Genomic DNA, 21684 nt, shown 5'->3' on the forward strand with positions numbered 1-21684 from the left:
AACAGTACTCTATATTGTTGTGTTCCGGTTAGAAGGGTGAGTGAGCCAGTGTAATCACAGGCACAAGGGACATAACATCTTGGTTCCCAAGGTTGGTGGCGCATAGGTGATGTAAGGAATGGTTAATATTTCTTACAGCGCCTTTGTGTATGGGCGGTGGTCACCACTTACCATCAGGTGGCCCATGTGCACGTCCGCCAACCAATGCCATAAAAAAAAAAATTCAAGAACTGGAAAATTTTCTCCATTATGTTTTAATTTATGTTAAATAAAAAAGCATAGATCAGACTATCATCTCAATGTTTTTTACGAGTTACAATCGATAATTTTATACTATATTATAATTACTAACTAACAGTTACATCTAAGCCGATCCCATTTCCTTTTGCCATTCTTCGTGCTTCCTTGCAAGATTTTTGGAAATCGGTTTCGTCCTCTCTATCGCTGTAAGAATATCCGATAGAGATAGCTTATCTTTGCGATTTGATTGTCCTGTGGAGTTATTATATAATATTACAAGCCTGGCAGATGTTTTCTTGTATATGTACATATATATTTCAATTGTCCTGGCTATCGGTTGCTCGATTTAGAAATTGTTGTACCGTATAGGCCATCTTTCAGCGAGAGATACGATGATAGTTTAAGCAGTAATACTTAGTACCTTTGTGTACCAGTTTGAAGGGTGAAAGAGGCAATGTAACTACTGGCACAAAGGATCTAACATGCTAGTTTCCAAGGTTGGTGTATTGGTAATATGATGATGGTTATTGGACGAACACAAATATACGGTTGGTTTTAAAGTATTCACCAGTAATAATGGCAGTTGATGATATTTTTGTGGATATTTATTTTCAATCTCTCCCAAGAGAGTGGACTTTCGCAAAACCATTGTACCAATAAAGTAATACCAAATTATAACAGAAAGTACACACTAAATACTCACCCTTGCCTCCCATATTGGGCAACATTTTCCGAACGTTAGCCATCAAAGCCTCCTTGCAGACGAGTTTCACGTCACTTCCCGAATAACCCTCAGTTTTAGCGGACAACTCCTCAAAATCAACATTTGGTACGAGTTCTATGTTCTTGCTAGAGAGAAAGGATTGAAACAATTCTACTCTTGTCTTAAAATCAGGTAAGGGTATGTATATACGCTTTTCCAATCTTCTTAACATCGCTGAATCTATTTCCCTGGAAATATGTATATCGTACTTAACTTCCGTGTATTATTTAATAATGCAAAAATAAAGAACATTTAATTTCTTAAATGAATACTTCAACAGATATTATCCTCAACGGTTGTACGATTGAAATGTCAAGGCAGAAGAGGTTTTGGTATTATGCTACTGGTATTGCGTTTATTGCATATGTATATCTAGTGTATAATTCATATGAGCCATATGTAACCATCATGCATGCCTGCTTAGCATAAAGGTTGTCTAGAAAAAAAAAGCTTTAATGGTGTTAAATCCAAATTTTTTGGGATTATAAAGTTAAATAAAAGGTGTCCATATCATGTTAATGCGCTCTTGCTTGTTTTCTAATATAAAACAGTCGAAGTATCTACGACTTTTTCAGACATTTTTGTCAGTGAAAATTCCTTGACAGAAAATGAAAATATTTTTTTATTAATAAGTGGAAGTCGAACGTCTCGATCGAGCTGGCTGCTCCGACTTAAAAAGCTCGATGCCGATCTAACTCACCAAGGTATGTTCGAGTTGACCAGCAGGAACACGACCCCGTCCCGGCGCACGACGCCGTCGATGTCGGCGAGCAGCTGCGCCGTGAGGCGGCGCGACGCCTCGTGCGCGCCTGCGCCGCGCGCCGCCGCCAGCGACTCCGCCTCGTCTATGAATATGATGGACGGCGCGTAGTACGACGCCATGTCGAACAGCACCTGGGGACGAGAAGCGAGCCTCCTACTCACCGCCCTCTGCATTCGGAACGCCGGGCCTGGTCCGAGTGACGCGTGAGAAATCAGAACGTCAAAATAGCCTCGAATAACGCGTTGTACTTTTAGAGAAGCTATCGAAGCCGATGTTAAGTTTGCTTATATTTTGCACTTTAGGAAACAGTATACAAAATTAGTAGTAGCTTTGAATAATTATAATTTAATAGAAACGAAAACGAATAGACCACTTGTTTCTGAAACGCTGATCATAACCGGGTGAACTAGTTTTGCTTTTATCTAAACTCTCATTTGTCGCCTGTTGTGTCATCAGCTGCTACCGCCCAAAAGTCATTAAGATTCAAGTGATCCGCTGATCAAAATCAAACTTTACTTAACTTACTGCGTTTATGATTGGTGGTATACCTTTGTGCAAGCCCTTCTGCGTTGGTATCACCCACTCATCTCATGCTACCGCCAATCAGAAATACATTGCATTGTTATGTTCTCGTTACAAGGGCGAGTGAACCAGTGTGATTACTGGCTTAGGGGAAATTACATCTTAGTTCCCTAGGTTGGTGACGAAGACGGTGTAAGGGATAGCTAATATTTTTACAGTGCCTATGTAGATGGGCGATGGTGACACTTACCATAAGGTGGTTCACTTTGCAGCCTACCTTCCTATTGGATTTAAAAAATATATAAAATACAGTATTATGCATGTTAATTAGGGAAACTAATACTGAAATGCAGTCCGATTTACATAATACGTATTATTTAGTAAAAAAATCCGTTCAAGATGTTACCTTCACAATTTTCTCTGATTCTCCCCGCCATTTGTTGACGACGGTGCTGCAGGTTATGTTGAAGAACGTGCAGCCGCTCTCGCTGGCGACGGCGCGCGCCAACATCGTCTTCCCCGTCCCCGGGGGGCCGTGCAGCAGCACCGCTCGCCAGGGCTCGAGCAGGCCAGTAAATACTTCGGGAAATCTAAAATTGAACACTGTTATTATTATTCATGGTAAGACTTTTCGCCCCCTACTTGATGGTAAAATAAAAAATCGTGAGTAAGCCTTCACATATCGGATGAAAGTCCGCCACATGTTATGCACCAAACTACACTGGAGTGCCCTTTTGTGGAATAAGCTCAGGTTACTTTAATTTAATTTCGGTATCTGATTACATAACAATTAACAAAATTCGTGCCAAAGTAATATATATTATCTAATACCTCACAGGGTATACGACAGACTCCATTAAAATACTCTTGGCCGCAGTCAAGCCCTTGATATCATCCCAGGATACGCCAGACGGCCTGATAATATCTTGATATAGTAATTCTACAATTTGCTTCTTCTCTTGTGATATACCAGACAAGTAACCTGCTATTGGTTTCCTTTCCAACGCTGAAATTGGGGCTTCGGCATTCGCTAATAAATTATCCTGTAAAAAAATGAATTTTACTATTTCGAAGGTTTTTAAATGTTTTTTAATTTTTATAAGTTTAACTAACGATGATACGTCATCATCCTCCTCGTAGTCGACTAGAAATTATTTAACTGTGAAATAAATAGATGGCGTATTAATATGCCACCCGATGGTAAATGGTCACCATCGCCCTTAGAAATTGGTACTGTATGAAATATTAACCATTCCAAACACCACCAATCCACTCTGTTTCTACTCATATACAATTAAGTATTATACTACTAATCAAAGACAATAAGATTTAGATATAGTCAATTTTAGTATTTTTTACTGATTTGATATATCACACGCTAACCTTCAACAACTTAGTCACTGTAAATGTGCCCGGAAGATCAGGTTCAGGGTCCACTTTCTCCACTACGAGTTCCTGTCTAGTTCTCCTTGTCTGCGGACGCCTAACCGGTTGCTCGTCGACTTTACGACAAAACTGGGGTTGTTTGTTGAACCTGATTAGATAATAACTGCAATAGTCCTGAATGCAAAAGAATATAAGATTTATATATTGCAATAAATAATAATTTTTATTTATACAATAAATTTAAGTATCTGTCTGTGATTTCAAAATAACTGCAAAACTTTAGTTATATCACAAAATCAAATCAATTTTATAACTTTTATTTGTCTCTGACTTTTTATTCTGAAAACGGGTAAAAATTATTTACCCGTTTTCAGAATTCTCCTGGTCACATGGATTTATGGCGCAATTTTGTCTTGATTAATTTAAACAGGTCCAGTCTATCAAGAGTTATTGTTTTAATTATTTCATGTATATTAAAAGTTTAACAGGTAAAAACTCAATGCATAAAATGTTAACAAATTTAATCATATTAAATGTATTTATTACAGAATCTACATCATCAAAACTAAATGAAAATTAGTTTTACTCCTGAAATGAAATTGTAAATTTTATATGATGTAAATTGATCTCGTAAATGTGTCTTTTTTGTAGTATACATAGGTGGTGTGGTAGTAATATGTAGGTAGGTGGATGACCAAACGGGCCACATGATGGTAAGAGTTCACCACGGCCCATAGACATTAGAACCGTAAAAAATTTAACCATTCCTTACATCGCCTTTGCGTCACCAACCTTCGGAACTGAGACATAATGTCAGTTGTGCCTGTAATGCTCACCAATCAAATCAGAACACAATAATACCAGATCTTGCTGCTTGGCGGTAGAATAAATGATGAACCGGTGGTGCCTAAACAGAAGGAATTGCACATCAAGTGATAAGTCCTAATAAAAAGTTGTACGCCTCGGAATCTAAAAACATTGGTTTGGTCTCTGAATCTGCGTTGAATGAATTCTTTTAGGTCGTGTCGGATTTGCCCACACAATCAGATTATGAGAGGATAGAAAGTACAGTTGTGAGACTTGTATTTGCGCCTAGGCTCGTGAGGCCCGAGCCTAAAGTGGCAAAATTTTAGGGGGCGGTAAGCCTTGGTTAGAAACTCACATTTAAAAACTCAAAAAAACTATCTATCGCACCTCGCAAAAATAATTAACACAATTTTATTTTCCAATCCGTAGCCGAAATTAGTCGGTTCCTCTAGCCAGAAGACGTCAACTACATCATTATATATACTTTAGGATTTTATAAAAAAAACAGATCAAGAAACATTAAAAATGAGATAGTGAACCTTGCAAGTATTTGCATAAAAAAATATATTAATTCTTCTTTTCAAATTAAACGTTGGTAGCTAACGTACTTTTGGAAGCAGGGACGATAATAGCACAAGGCCAGAATCGATCGGGTCAGGATCGATCCTGCGACTTTAACATTGCCACTCGAAACGTATACCGTCCAGCTAATAAGACTAATGTTAGAATTTTTAAATGATTATTCTTTTACATTAGCAGCCTGTAAATTTCTCACTGCTGGGCTAAGGCCTCCTCTCCCTTTGAGCATATTCTACCACCATTATCCTTTTATAATATCCTTTTTAAACGAGATAACAATTACGATATAAACTTTCTACTAATTACCATTCTAATTTACTGACGTTAAACGAAATTTTAGCCAATTATGAAGACTTTATTGCATATTTTTTTAAAGAACAGATCAAAGGAAATTTATTTATATTTATCGTGTCATCTCTTACAATCCCTCACAAACAACCTTGTCGATAAAAGTTTGATAGCAGATGACATCTGTATCTGGACTGAACGAGATAAATGTCTGTATTTTACAATTTAGCGCCGGTCACTAAAAGATAAATAACACCTAATGCCTAAATAATACATTTATTATATGTAAAATATTGTGTGTGCTGTTTCGTCGTATGGGTATGTAAATAAGTTTTTGGTGTAAAGTCAAGTAAAATAAATCTGAAATAAAGTACATTTGGCTATTTGCCATTTAATAAAGCATTAAGTGCTTAAGGCAAAAGTGATACGACATTCAAATTATTTTCGTCGGCGTGGCTGGCAGGTAAGAGATATTATGAATGTCAACTGGATTTATTTGTACAAAATTATAAATAGCTATACTTAAAATATATTTCCTAATAAACATAAACAAACCATAAATCAGTCGTTTTACGTAGACTAGAATTAAACATAGGAAACGCAACGTACCGCCGGGATCATATCTAATTTTGACGTCAAAGCGTTTGCGACGCAGGTATATTACTTCCCAATAATCATTTTTATTAAAACTAGCTACCCGTCATGACTTCTCATATAAAGACTGTTTATATATTGAAGGAGAAACATACAAAAAAAAGATTATTATTTTTCTCTTTCTCATCATATGGTTCAATGGTTTAGCCACGTATGAGATACAAACATTTCGTTTTTATTTATATTGCGATTATATCATTGTTATTTAATTGTTTAATAAGGTTCAATTAAATAACAATAATATTCGTATATCCGAAAACGCGGCTGTATAGTCTATTCCAAGCTCAAAAGCTTAATAATAAGCTTGAATCTACGTATCGATTTTCGAAAAAATATCGTTATAAACATCGAGGAAGCTTTTATCTCAACTTTGCAAGTAGAATTAAAGTCGTTAAGTGTCCATAAAAATAAATTTGACCGTGACCCTGGCGCAGAAAGTTAATAAGTAACGAAAATAAAGATCACATACTATTGTCAACATCAAACGAATTTTAGCAAAAAGAATCATTTATATGAAACGTATAGCATTGTCGAATCATTCATCTGCATCTACATTCTATACAGTGTAATAGATACCCCACTTCATAAACCTGAATTCACAATGGTGGTTCGACATATTTATTACGACAATATTTGACAGCAGCCCAGGAAGGCAGGGCATAAAAAGCCGTAGTCTTTTCGAAAATTTAATATAGAATTCTAATTTATATTTATTAAATACATTATGTGACATTCATAAGAGTGCACAGTTTTGACAGTGCAGTTAAGTGCTGTACTAAACGTTTGCAACCTAGATACGAAACTGTCAAACTGTTATTCATTTTAATTATTTTAAATTTAATAGACCGGACCGTCAAATGTGAATCTTCTATTACTAATAACAATATTTAACTGATTTATTCTTAAGCTTAACAATAAATACATTCTATGTACATTGTACATGTATAAACAAAAAAAACAAAAGAGTCGAGGAGGCATACTGGATAGAACGCTAAATCTTAACGGAGAATCCCGGATTCAACTCCAGACCAAAACTACGCGAAGGTTAAGGAAAATGTCGTGAGGAAACCATTATGTCGAATGAAATACTAACGCATAAGTATCGATTAACCTTATTATAGTAGTGTTGTGCAATAAGCTTCCAATCTTTAAAGATTCATTTGCGTAACAGACCGTTTACTAACTTATTAACTGATGCTAATTCTATACTTAGTTATATACACTTAAGCGATCAAATTCCAATCGATAGTAGAGAACAGTAGCCCACTCCTTTAGCATAATTCAGTAGTTAAGGATGAAGAAAAGAGAACAAATATATAGCATTATTATTAAATTATCAGTAAACTCCTACTCTTGAAATTTCCATACATTTAAATGGATGGAAATCGAAGGATAATAATCATAAAATTGATAAACAATAAACTTTTTATACAACACATAATTATAAATAAAGAAGTAATCAAATCGTGACGCTAGCCTCGTTTTATTAAAATTATATATACTATATAATATATTAACATGGATTACAATTAATTCATAATAAATACGTCCAAATATATAATTGGTAACTATGAACACGGCCTTACCGGAACGTCAACGCTGGCGTCCGCGAGTCTCAACATCTCTCGTGGCAACGATCCAACATTTTGGACGATGCACATTGTATTTCAACTTCGATTCTAAATAAACAGCTTGTACTTTGTCCGACTTAAAGCCGTTACATAATAGAAGCTTTTATTATCATTCAAAGTTTTGAAACGAAACTTTTTTGGGATGAAAGTAAAATTTGTAAATATGTAAGTATTTTTAAGATTGCATCACATAGATTGTTTTTTGAATTTATCTCTCTGAGACTGTGTTGTGCGGATAAGATTGTTTTTTGTATTGTAACTTTGTGGTGTGACTAAAAAGTATAAGGATATTAAAAATATCGAAATTCAGGTCAACTCAAATTCAAAATTTTCAATAGTTTCTATTTCGGCAATGTAATTACAGGAAAAATGAAAGAAACATCTTAAATATTCCATGGCACCATCTTACATGTCGCAAGAAGCAGTATATACTTCTTAAGAAGACAGTTAGCACTATCTTCAATACAATGAGCGCCTGGATGCAAGCTGTGTTCTGACGACCTCGTCCTGTCTAAGACTAGATCATAAAAGACCTTAACGAGCGGGATTATTGACTCCACCCCTGCACCTTGAATAAATCAAAATTTATTTAAATAAAATTATACGCGTCTTGGGACGCCCGACGGAAGTGATAAATTAAACTGTCCGAAATACGGCAAGCATAGTGGGTTAGACGGAGAGAGGAGAAGCCTGAAGCTGTCGTGTGCGTAAGAAAAATGGAAGCCAGACAGACTTGCGCCGTAACGCGTTACGTAACGAAGCGGTTGACCCTTCCATAAGAAGTTATCACTTCAAAAACACCGTAACATCTCATCTCCTTTCACTTTTTATTATAAAATCATATCATCAATATGTTAAATAATACTATCGGCGACATCGATTGTATTATTTAACATATTGAAAAAAACTATAAACATATCATTTAATGTCACAAAAAAAAAAACACTTTGCAGCTTTTCCAAAAGACAAACGTTATATCATTCATTCGCTTCATTCATTCACTAAACAAATCCATGTCTATTACTGGATCAAAGCCTGCTGCCGTTTATAGTGAAAAGACACTAAGGCGGTGCACGGCGCTTTGTAATTTCCGCTTCGAATATGGGTCACTGTGTCTATGACATGGGATGTTTCGACAGAACTGTTTTGAAGTGATCTTCATAAACATTCTTTTTTTGGAATGTATATTTTTAATAAAAAAAAACCTTCTTTTACATTAAAATAGACGTTCCGGTCACTTTGTTTACTTAACCATATAATCTAAAAAATATAAACAGTGACAATAATTTTAAAACGAGATTAAGTTAAATATCTTTAATGAAAATAAATATAAAGAAAATATACATCTTCTGAATGTATATAAAAGTACATGATTAAGACATGTGCATGATTTAAATAAATAAAAAATGGAATATAAAATCGTTCACTTGTTTTATTATCTTGCAACAAAGTCGTGTCTCTGCAAGCGACACTTATAATTATAGTGAATGGCTATTGAGGCGCAGAACTGCGCTTTTTAATTTATGCCTTTAATATGGGTCACTGGATGATCGTTAGAATTAAAAGAAAACATGTTCTCAAAAGCTATTTCAGTATCCTTTTGGGAGTTGAATCGAAAATAAACTTTTATTTATTTAAATTCTCTTACAGAATTGGGAAAAAGTCTATTAAATATGAGATCTACGTCACAAGCATTAATATTCCCACATCTTTACTAATATTATAAATGCGAATGGCACTCTGTATGTATATCTGTCTGTCTGTCGCTCTTTCCCGGCCAAACAACTGAAACGAATTTGGTGAAATTTGGTATGAAGAAAGATTGAACTCCAAGAAAGGACAACAACACTGACGACTAAACCCTAAAACGCGAGTTAATGCGTGGGCGGGAAAGGAGTAAAAAAAAAAACTATTTTATTCAAAATAGGTTTCAAGTAGACTGACGAATGGGCTACCTAACTTGACTTGACTCTGAAAGATATATAAAGTACTTGTATAAAGTACATTTGCAATACGTCACCAATGTGCCTTGCACCTGCAATTACACTGACTCACTCATAATTCAAACCAGAATACAATAATATTATATATTATTGTTTGGCGTTAGAACGGGTGGTACTTACACAAACGGAATTACACCGAGTCCTACCACTAAGTATCAAAAATACCTTAGACACAAAACAAATTTTAAAAAGCGTGCAATTTTGTCCCAGTAGGTACACTGTTGAAACGAACATAATCTATAAGTACAAAAATGCTACTGAAAACAAGCCATTAACCCCATGGCGTCAAAAGATGTTCACTTACAAAAAAAAATTAATTACTTTACCTTGTTCTAATAATTTTAAATAGATATGTTTACAACGTGTACTTTACTTCAGTTTGTCTAGGTTTTTAACATGAGATTAAATTATTCTTGTATTTGAAAATTTGTCTTTTATGCTGTTTCCGAACATCCAACTCTGCAATGCCCGTGAGCACATAAATTATACGCGGGCAAGTCCGTTCGGTTAAATAGGCTGTTGTATCATATGATCCATTAATATTATGAGTAAAATGCGAAGTATCATTCCATTAGCGCGGTGGAATAAGCTTCAAACCCTGTCCTCGAGAGAATAGGAGACACTTGAAATTTACAGGCTTATACTTTAAATGCGAAACTCTGAGATTTTCACAAACACGCGCCATAAAATGTATTAAAAACATCCGCCAGCATCATCCCGCTAGGAAATTACATAATAATAGTACTTTACCTCACGCCCGTGAGCCCAGCCACTGTCAATTTCGCTTCTACCCCTTTTATTCCCACAATCAATGAATTTACAAACTTTAAAAAGAAGAATATTTTATAGTCTCCCTGTTAAATATAGATATTGATTATGTGGATATAGATAGATCCAAGGAATTCTTGGATTCTTATGAGCGCTTAAATTATGTTTGGATAAATCTAAAATTATTGATAGTAAACAGTTGCTTCAAAAGTCTAAATAGCAGATATCTAATTTTTCCATAAAAGTTATTATCAGAAGTCTGTGCCACACTATTTAACATATACATAAGTATATAACGAGTTTCAACCCGCAGCTCTGCTCGCGTGTTAAGGCGTAGGGTTTAGATATAAAAATCCTTTCTTTGTACATGCATACCTACAACAATTCAACAAATTCAGTTTAGTGTTTTAGCCGTAAAAGGGTAACAGACCGACAGAGTTAATACCGCACTTATAATATTAGTATACATTTTGTATTGTATGACACGGCTTATAAAAAAAATGTTTTTTAGAATACGAGGAAGACGATTTAAAATTGGCTGGCTTCCAATTAAATAATGTTATAAAAGAATTTAGGTATTGTAGCAAATACTCTGTTTTTCAAATAGTATTTTAAAAAGGGGGGATGGTAGTTTGTGTGATAGTCCAATGTTATTAAAGTTAAAGTAATTATAGCAGAAGGATTTCAAAAAGTATTTAAGCTTGGACCGCGCGGTCCGAGTCGTACATAATATTTTTATGAATAAAGATTTGTTTGTTTGCAATAGATAAAATCTGAATATGTTGAAATTATGTTATGTTATTCGCGTGTGATAGATAGTTGTATAAAATTATCAATATAATTAATTATTGTGACTTAATATTATTAAAATTATATTATTTTTCAGTGTAGTATTTATTTAAGATAAAAAGTTTTTAATAACATAATTAAAAAACGTAATATGACAACTTTGACACTTAATTTTTGTATAAATACCCCTTGTAAGTATTTTACCGGCCTCTTTTGGTGGCGATCTGAAGTGTCAACATCTACGAGATACGTAATGTATTTTTATTTTTGCTAGTGTTAGTAAATTATTATTTTAAAATATTTGTGTATAAAAATGATACTAATATTTCCCTATAGTTGTTATTGCTTGTTAAATTATGGATGAATATATGAATTGTGTCTTTTGCAATTATCAATATACAAAGTTAGTATAATTGTATTTAACTAACATGATTGTATTTTTGGACATTAAAAAAGAGTAACTACTGAGTTTCTTGCCGGTTCTTCTCGGTAGAATCTACATTCCGAACCGGTGGTAGTTTTACTTTAAAATAGTTGGTTAAATGACGATAAAAGCCTACTTGAATAAATATATTTTAATTAAGGTAATTGTTTGGTTTTATTGTAATTATTAATTATAAATTGAATAAAAAAATCTAACATCAGAAGTGGGATATGCAATTCACATAAGTACCTACTAATTTTTATTTTTTGTGTTTCAATGGTCTCGTCAACGCGATTCGAGGAGCTGTATCTGGCCGTCACCGTAATGATGACGACGCAGCACTCCGTCTACGATCGAGCAACCAGTGACAACAGTGCGGAAGGCTGGTGTCAGAAGATTAAGAAACCGTCAAAAGAATTTCGATGGAGCAGCGTGGCTGTTCCTAAGGCTGGTAAGACCCTAAGGGGTTCCGTTTAAAATGTTTCGAGTCTGGCGCCTTCTGGAGGTCGAACTTTGGAAAACATAGTTGTCGAAAATAGCCTTAGATGATAATAATTACATATAACTAATTGTTACTAGATATGACATATTTGCCTAAATTGTAATGTCATATTATTTATATTTCTATATATGATTAGGAAGGAAATTTTGAAGTATACAAAAGTTGTGATTGTTAATAAATAAAAATAAAAAAAAAAAGTGCTTGTCCGACGCACTGGCAGCGAGTGATTGGGTCAAGCATGTCGAGGTAATCAATACAAAAAAAAAATCTGTTTCCGCTGGTCGGTCTTTTGCTTGATGCAAGTCTATCCCACTAGCAGCGGGTGGAGGGACTTGACATGTCTAGGCAATAGGCAAAACAGAAAAATAAAAAAAAAAAGATTTTGTACTATTTGTCGAAAACCCGGACATACAGATAATATTTGTCGGTACGGTAATAAAAAAGATGATAATAAGGAAGTCAATTTTTTAGGGGAACCCAGCCTCAGTCAAAATTAACAGTAGTATCTATTAATAATGTTAAAATCAATTCATTAATTGATACTGGGGCAAATTGCAGTATAATAAGAGAATCTATAGCAAAGCGATTAGGTTGCCATCTAACGCCATGTTGTTTTTACGTTTTTTGGTATAGGTAAAGGTAGTATAAATATATTTTAGAAAATTACGGTACCCGTTAAATTTAAACAGTTATGTATCGAATTAGATATATATGTGGTTAAGGACAACGATTGTCGTTATGATCTTTTAATAGGTAAAAATGTTATACAGCATCCCGATATTGAGATTATAACAGATTCATTAGGTTCTCGTTTAGTACGGAAGTATCCACCTAAAATTAATCTTGATTCATTAGAAAAATTAGAATTTTCAGACGACTTTAATAAGAAATTGTAACACCTAGATGATAGTATACAGATAAGGATTAAGGATATTTTTCAAAAATATCCGTCTGTTTTGAAACCCATTGGAAATGTTAAGACTGGTAAACTAGAAATCAAATTAAAAAGAGACGAAGTTGTGTATTATAGGCCGTATAGATTAGCTCCAATTGAGAGAGAGAAGGTTAAAGAAATAGTTAATGATTTATTAGATAAACAGATAATTAAAGAAAGTAATTCAGCTTTCGCTAGTCCTATGATTTTGGTTAAAAAAAAAGTGACGGAACTGACAGAATGTGTATCGATTACACAGCTTTAAATAGAATAATAGAAAAAGATAGATACCCCCTCCCTCTCATTGAAGACCAAATTGATAGATTAGGTCAGTGCGAGTTATTCATATCTTTGGATATGAAAAATGGGTTTTACCAAATACCCATAAGTGACGATTCGACTAAGTACACTGCTTTCGTAACACCGGATGGCCATTGCGAATTTCTCAAAATACCATTTGGAATTTGTGGTGGACCTTCGGTGTTCCAGAGAGCTATTTCTAAAGCTTTACGACATTTAAAATTTGTATTAGTATATATAGATGACATTTTAATACCATTTAACAACATTGAAGAGAGGGACTTGATTATTTAGAACAAACAATTTTGGTTTTGGATTCTAATGGTTTTACAGTAAATATTAAAAAATGTAAATTTTTTGTTGACAATATTGAATACCTAGGTAGGCACATATCGTGAAGGTGTTAGGCCAAGTGAATCTAAAGGTAGTGCTTTAGTAAATTCTTGTATACCCAATACTGTCAAGCAAGTATATTTTATTAATAGTTGACGGTTTTACTAAGTTTTGTTTGTTAAGGCCACTTAAAACTTTAAATACCCTAGAGTTAATACCTATCATAAGAGAAACGATTACAATATTTGGTACGCCATCCTTAATTATAACTGATCGCGGAACAAAACTTTTTTAGAGAATTATCTATAGAACATCACATGATAGCTACTGGTACACCTAGAAGTAATGGACAGGTTGAACGTTATGTAGCCACAGTAGTTAACATGTTAAGCACTATATGTAACGATTTGTCAGACTGGCCGAATGGGTTATGGAAAGTACAACAATGTATAAATACCACAGTCCAAAAATCTACCGGATTTTCTCCTTTGCGCTTACTGATCGGTGTAGAAGCAAATATACCCGTTGTTCAAGCTCGTCTAAACGACATTCTCGACAGTAATAGCTTAAATCCTTACATTGACGTACAAGCTGATCGTGAACTTGCTAGACAACGTTTACAGCAGATTTCAAAAAAATTCAAAGATCGTTTTGATTCTGTCAGGCGAAACAATATAATCTATAATGTAGGTGATTTAGTTTACGTTAGTCAGGATCACAGACGCAATGATAAATTAAGACCGAAATTTAAGGGCCCCTATGAAATTACTTCAATTCTTTCTAATGATCGTTACGCTTTAAAAGGACTCGGTAATTTAAGAGATACTGTGATTGCAAAAGAAAAATTGCGTTTTTGGCCAGGCGAATGGGTTGACGAAAACATTGCTGTTGAAAATGCCATGTAACTAAGTCGCATAAAACATTAAATTTTAAATTATTGTTAAATATATAATATAAATAAATACAATTTCGATTAGCCCTTTCTGAAGTTATTACTTGGAATAAAAAGAAAATGTTATAAAATGATTGTTTAATTTTTATAATTAAATATAAAACATTAATGTTCGAATAGTATTAAGACGATTGTTATCGACAATACATAAAACATCTGTTAATAAATCATTTAATTTGATATTAGTATATTATTATTTTTTCTAGATTATAAGTTATAAATAAAAATTAAAGTTATATTTTTAAAATACAATTCTTACAAAATTTTATTGTTATAAAACATCTGTTATTGAATCTTTAATTTGATATTTGCACAATTTTGCTAAATTATTTTTTTCGAGTTATAAATTTAAATTGGGTAGGTTGCTGGTAGGCCATGATTTGGTGCTGATTAGTTACTCATCCTCCAGCGGGTGAATGGAATCAGTATGTCTATGTTATTGGCTGAAACCTCGCTGGTAGGCCGTGATTTGGTACTGGTTAGTTACTCACCCCCAGCAGGTGAATGGAATCAGTATGTCTATGTCACTGGCTCAACTGTTTCGCTGTTAGGCCTTATACTTGGTGCCAATTATCTCACAAGCAGCGAGTGAATGTGATTGGCATGTCTATGTATCTGGCTCAAATACAAATCTTATATAATATTTCAAAATCTAATTCTCGCAATTGTATGAGAAAGAAAAACAAATTGTGCAAATAACAAGTTAATGTTTCAATCAAATGAAACGTAAAAAAATCTTTAAATTGTTACAACTTTTTTACAGTTATTCCTTTTGGTTATTAATACTTCTTTATCATTTTTGTTCCACTATTAATTTCAATTATTCAAGATTGTCAACTATTACGATATTTTTATTCGAGTTGTCCTTCGTGGACGAAGTACTGTCAGTATGGCCGTGATAGATAGTTGTATAAAATTATCAATATAATTAATTATTGTGACTTAATATTATTAAAATTATATTATTTTTCAGTGTAGTATTTATTTAAGATAAAAAGTTTTTAATAACATAATTAAAAAACGTAATATGACAACTTTGACACTTAATTTTTGTATAAATACCCCTTGTAAGTATTTTACCGGCCTCTTTTGGTGGCGATCTGAAGTGTCAACATCTACGAGATACGTAATGTATTTTTATTTTTGCTAGTGTTAGTAAATTATTATTTTAAAATATTTGTGTATAAAAATGATACTAATATTTCCCTATAGTTGTTATTGCTTGTTAAATTATGGATGAATATATGAATTGTGTCTTTTGCAATTATCAATATACAAAGTTAGTATAATTGTATTTAACTAACATGATTGTATTTTTGGACATTGAAAAAGAGTAACTACTGAGTTTCTTGCCGGTTCTTCTCGGTAGAATCTACATTCCGAACCGGTGGTAGTTTTACTTTAAAATAGTTGGTTAAATGACGATAAAAGCCTACTTGAATAAATATATTTTAATTAAGGTAATTGTTTGGTTTTATTGTAATTATTAATTATAAATTGAATAAAAAAATCTAACACGTGCAATGCTAGTATATATGTATATAAAATCTTCAAGTTTGACTGTTATCAGCTATTGTTGTAAGCAAATGCACCTAATTGACCTTTTCCTCTATTTCCTATATAAATAAATATTTATAATATTGAATCAGCTCGTTGCTGTTGTGGTTAGAGTGTACGTAATCAATCAATCCAATAAATCACGGCCAGTTGGTAAATTTAGTGGCTAGAGGATAATTATTCAAATAAACTTAAATAAGTTTATACAAATCAAAATCACACTTAGTGATTAATGCTTGTCTACTGAACAAATCATCTTGATATGCTGGTAAAACTACTGTAATTTCAGTAGTTCGGAATGGCAAAATAATATTATGTTGTACAATGATGTTCGAATCTCTCTCTATATTTTTACAATGCCTCACAATCATCCAATTGTTTTCCTTATGACAGCTCAATCATTTTTAAAATAAGAAATAGTGCTACATGCCAGTATTGAATGTTATTCCATGTAAAATAATATTAACTATAGTTTTGTAATAATAATAATGTGATATTATTAATGATATAGGTAATTAATTATTATATCCTATGACGTAGCACCGTATTGGAGGCTATGGCTAGTCTCTAACACTACCTAACCGCGTTTCCCCTTTAATTATAAATTCTAAATACTCTCGGCCTCATCGTCTCAACTGATAATTTCACTGTCAAAAAATTGAATCAGTTGTTAATATTTTAGAAGACGTTTAAAATAAATGTCGAGAAAACTCAGGAAGGATTTATTCTGCAAGAGTGATGGCTCCTCGATAACCAGCGGAGTAAGCATTCGGAGCAGGATTATCGTGATTGATTAACTACTATGAATATTTTAGTATTTATAGCTTGTAATAAATCACTATACTTGAAATAAACAATGTTGATTTATAATATTTGTACGTTGTGCGTTACGAATTAAGTGTAAGAATTCGTAAGAAATCATTTTTTATGACACTCGTAAAAGGTTGACATCCGACATACAATGATAAATCATATATTTTTTTTAATTATAAGCAAAATCCAGCAGACGTTGTCCGGCTTTTATATACTAATTAAAAAAATGATCAGTTGACCATTATAATATCTTCTCCATGAAAATATACTTAAAGTACCAACTTTCACGATCATCATTCAAATGTTTGAAGTCTGTTCATCTCAAAGAGAAATGAAAAAAAACTACGAACTAACCTACAAAGCATACACATCGACGGCACACTAACATGATCTATAATACTATTAATATTCCCACACGCCCCTTTCCTTTTTAATATTAGTATATTATACGATAAAGCGCGCGGCAAGTATAGCCCCTAAACCTGCTCATGAACGTTCTCTAATCGTGTTGAATTGCTTTCCTATTAGATTTTCATTTATTTTTTGGTTATTAAAGTGCGCATACACTTGCTTTGTAATATATCCGGTAGCTATTTTCGTAATCTCGGCCAGCACATTATCATCCCCACAAATCATTTGTAAAAAATACATTGGTAAAGAAGGCATATTCGATACAAGATTATATAGATGATAAAAAAGCGTGGAGTTAATGCTTGTTGACTTCCAGGCAGGAGACATAACATACATATATAATTGTCATCTAAAAATACAGTCATGTTAGTTAAATTAACATGACTGTATTTTTAGATGTTGAAAACAAGTAACTACTGAATTTGTTGCCGGTTCTTCTCGGTAGAATCTACATTCCGGACCCGTGGTAGCTTTACTTTCATTAGTTTGTTAAATGACGATTCAAAAGTGCTTGTAAAGCCTACTTGAATAAAGTATATTTTGATTTTATAGTATCTTATACTAGTAACTACGTCTATAAGAGTACACATATACAGTTGCAACAACTCTGGGCCGTATATCTTTAATCGTTTACCTCACCTGTAAAATAATATCCAAGTCGATGTTATCGCACAGCGTGTATTCGTCTGTGAGAGCAGCCTCGGACGCGAAGGTATCAGCTGTGTTTAAATATCCTTCCTGCTTCAGAAAACCGAGAACTAGATATTTCAAGATTCGTTTTCTAGTACGAAATAGAGCTTCTTTCTGTTGACGAATAGATTACAAGATCGTTAATATACCGTATAGTATAAGCGGGGTGCCCAAACGGGGAACAGTTGATCGTCTGATTGTCCAAAAAAATATGGTGGTAAGTGATGCCAAAACGATAAAATATACCATTAGTTGAGAGGCGCTTACTAATTGATAGTCAAAGTCAAAAATCCAACGATCTCGGCAAAAGAAAGTCACCGATTGTTTCTTATAATTATCAATATTTAAATTCAATAACACCACGGTTATTTTATTCTCGAGATGCGTCGTGATGAGAAGTGAAGTGCATTAATGAACTCACTAATTATATAACTTTTTTAACGCAAACATTCCTTCACATTTTGGTTTAAATTTAGTAACAGAGACAGCATGGTAAAATTCTAGTCTTACAAAAGAGTTACTGTCTGTTGAAATTTTCATATATCGAATATAAATATCACGATTTTTTTTTCTGCACTAGATACATAAAAGGAAAATAAAATAAAAATTAATAAATTCGATTTTAACAAAGTTGTGTTAAATTGAAGCTTGCAAATCTATATCTGTCCGTTGCTCTTTCGCGGCCAAACTATTGAACTGAATCATATGAAATTTGGCATAAAGTAAACATGAACTCCAAGAAAGAAAATAGGTTACTTTTCGTGCCTTAAACATTACTACCAACCTATAAAACTCGAAGCCGCAGGCGACAACTAGTATAATATACATACATACAAATAAAACGTACCTAGAGGTTGTCTACGCGAAGATCTTCTCGAAAAGTTTAGTAAGAATTGGCGACACACAGTATCGAAACTATGAGAATACGACACGATATCTAATTTATGACAGTTTTAAAGATTACTTAGATACCCTCAATGCATACTAACAGTATTTAAAAACATTATCTACGAATGTCTTGTTCACGAGACTGGACAGTCTCGTGGACAATAAATACATCTTTTCATTGGTCGTCCCTAATATTCTCAGATAATCATATTTAATAAAGAAACGTATATAAATTATAATAATAAAACTACTCACAGTTTCGAGTTTCCTCATCCGACTCAAAGGACGATTCACTCCCGACATTATTTAAAAATTTCGTCCAATATTGTAATCAAATAAAAAGATCAAAAATATTTCAATATGTTTTGTCAATTGTATAGTGAGTGACGTTTTTTGTTACCAAGGGGTCGTTATAAGTTGCTAGGCGACAGTCAGTTACCAGAAGTTAGTACACACGGAATACTTTGTATAGGTCAAAGGGTACAGTCCGCTTCAAAACTATATTATGGAAATAGACGGATGAATTACTATAGATTGACTTGGTGATAGGGAAATGATAGTCTAGTACTACCCTACCCTGTCAAAGTTTCTACCCGATTATATATTCCATATATATATATTTTTATATTAGATGTGTCAAACGAGCAGGAGGCTCACCTGATGGAAAGTGACTAATACCCATGAACAACTGCAACACCGGGGGGCTTGCCGGTGCGTTGCCGGCCTTTCAGGAAGGCATATGTGTTCCTTCCATATGTGTGAGCGTCCAAGTGTAACTACAGGCAAAAGGTATGTAACATATTATTACCCATAGTTGATAGCGCATTGACGATGTAAGGGATAGTTTTGATGGGCTGTGGTGACCACTTAACAGCAGGTGGTCCATTAGTTGTCTATTTTAATTAAAAAGAATATAAAGTAATTATTTTTAATTTAATTTTTAGGATAATGAAAATTACGATCACACACAAAAAACTTTGCGTGTGTGGGCGATCATTAGTTAATAATTATGTTGCTAAAGCGTATTAGGTAGGAAAACTCAATGAAAGCAAAGAAAATAAATTTTCAAATTCGAACTTTAGGGCATCGTGCCCCTACCAATGTTACGTTTGAATAATTTTATTTTTGATCGCGACTGTACAACTAAGTTCGTGTTCCTTAATGTATTTGAAAAATAACTTTTTTTTTTGTAATTTATATCTGTCAGTTATTGCCAGAGTTTTTAATTTGATTCAAAAACGCTCAGATTAATAAACAAAAGGCAGATGGAGCGACGGAACATGATAGTGCAGCAAAAAAGCCCATACAATTCCCGGTAGTGAAAAAAGACGCGTGTTTTTGCTAATGTGTACGTCAAAAGTCTTCTTAATTATTTATTTCATAACCTAATCAAAATCGTTTTAGATTATTAAGCGTTCGAGTTAAAGAGTTCGCTAAAAGCTTAGCTTCTTAAATATCGACACACGACAATCCTATTGAGTGAACACAAGACGATATATTTATTTGGGAGATAATATTTTTAATCAAGTTCCGGTCTTATATCACGGTTGCGTAATTGACTCAAATGACAAGTATTTTTAAGACGCTCGACAGACGTAAACATGTCAGAAGTGGTTCAGTGTTGAACACGGCACTATCGGTGCTCTGAACTGTTTATTTGGTAATAATCCAGGTGAGCGTATTTTTATTCTGTATATTGTTTTATATGGAATTAATTGTAATTAATTGTAATCAGTGATTAGAAATACTTTGTTTACTTATATATTGGTTTTACTATTTATTTTGCCTTCCTTTCTCTCATATATATGCCGACAAGTGCACGGAAATATGTATGTATTTGTAATTTTGTGTGAATTATGCAAATAAATAGGTAATTAAATGAATCAACTACACATTTCTGTACTGCAACAATTATAATAATGACGTGAAACACGCCAAGTAAAATGCCATCCTAAAACGAATACCGATCGTAACCGCTTAGTCGGAAAAAGTCGTTTAAGGTTACATTAAAAAAAAAGAGAAAATTTTAACTGATAATAATAATAATAATAACTGTACCCAAAAAATTAAATTAAATAATGTAGGTATTAGTGTCAATCCTCTAAACCGTTAGTAATAGTTAATTTGTTTGTGTTATTTGTTCAAAACGTGTTTACATTTTAATACATTTGTCTATTTTTGAAAAAAAATATAATAACATTACTCATAGCTTCATTTTGTTATCAAAAAGTAGAAGTGAAATTGCACATTTTATTACACCTTTAATTGAATAAATTATCATCAATACTAATACTAATATTATAAATGTGAAAGCAACTCTGTCTGTCGCTCTATCACTGCCAAACCAATGAGCCGAATTTGATTTAATTTGCTATGAAGCAAACATGAACTCCAAGGAAGGACATAGACCACTTTTTTGCCTAACATATAACAACCAACCTCTAAAACGCAAGCGAATCCGCGGGCGACAACTAGTGAAAAATAAATAAGGAGTTAATATGGGCAAGTGGTAAGATCACGTGACATACAACTGAAGATTTTGCATGCGGCCAAGCACTACTGAATTTTCACGTGACTTTCATTAGTATCGTACTTAGAGGTATACAACGATACTAAATGATGCTGTTTCGTGTTAGGATATGTAATGAGTGGTTGGAATGTAAAAGTGAGTTAGTCACAAGCCGTTC

The 21684-nt window shown here is 33.3% G+C and overlaps 1 protein-coding gene across 1 annotated transcript; it reads right to left on the bottom strand.

Moving 5' to 3' along the window:
- Positions 1-364: 364 nt before the first annotated feature.
- LOC125067692 (katanin p60 ATPase-containing subunit A-like 2) lies at positions 365-19300 on the bottom strand. Its single transcript, XM_047676413.1, has 8 exons — positions 19253-19300; positions 18059-18223; positions 3672-3848; positions 3120-3331; positions 2695-2878; positions 1704-1897; positions 946-1191; positions 365-497 (listed from the first exon to the last, which is right to left on the bottom strand). Exons 1-8 carry the CDS (start codon positions 19298-19300, stop codon positions 365-367), a joined length of 1359 nt encoding a protein of 452 aa, XP_047532369.1.
- Positions 19301-21684: the final 2384 nt, after the last annotated feature.

Source organism: Vanessa atalanta, chromosome 12 (assembly GCF_905147765.1).
Source record: "Vanessa atalanta chromosome 12, ilVanAtal1.2, whole genome shotgun sequence".
Taxonomy (NCBI): Eukaryota; Metazoa; Arthropoda; class Insecta; order Lepidoptera; family Nymphalidae; genus Vanessa; species Vanessa atalanta.

Bases quoted from the DNA above. Each gene is read 5' to 3' on its own strand.
- LOC125067692 (XM_047676413.1), bottom strand. From the start codon at position 19,300: ATGTCGGGAGTGAATCGTCCTTTGAGTCGGATGAGGAAACTCGAAACT. The intron at 2,879-3,119 runs GTATTAGATAAT...GTTCAATTTTAG, and splicing joins TCTGTCGTATACCCTGTGAG to ATTTCCCGAAGTATTTACTG. The intron at 1,192-1,703 runs GTGAGTTAGATC...ACATATTTCCAG, and splicing joins GTCAACTCGAACATACCTTG to GGAAATAGATTCAGCGATGT.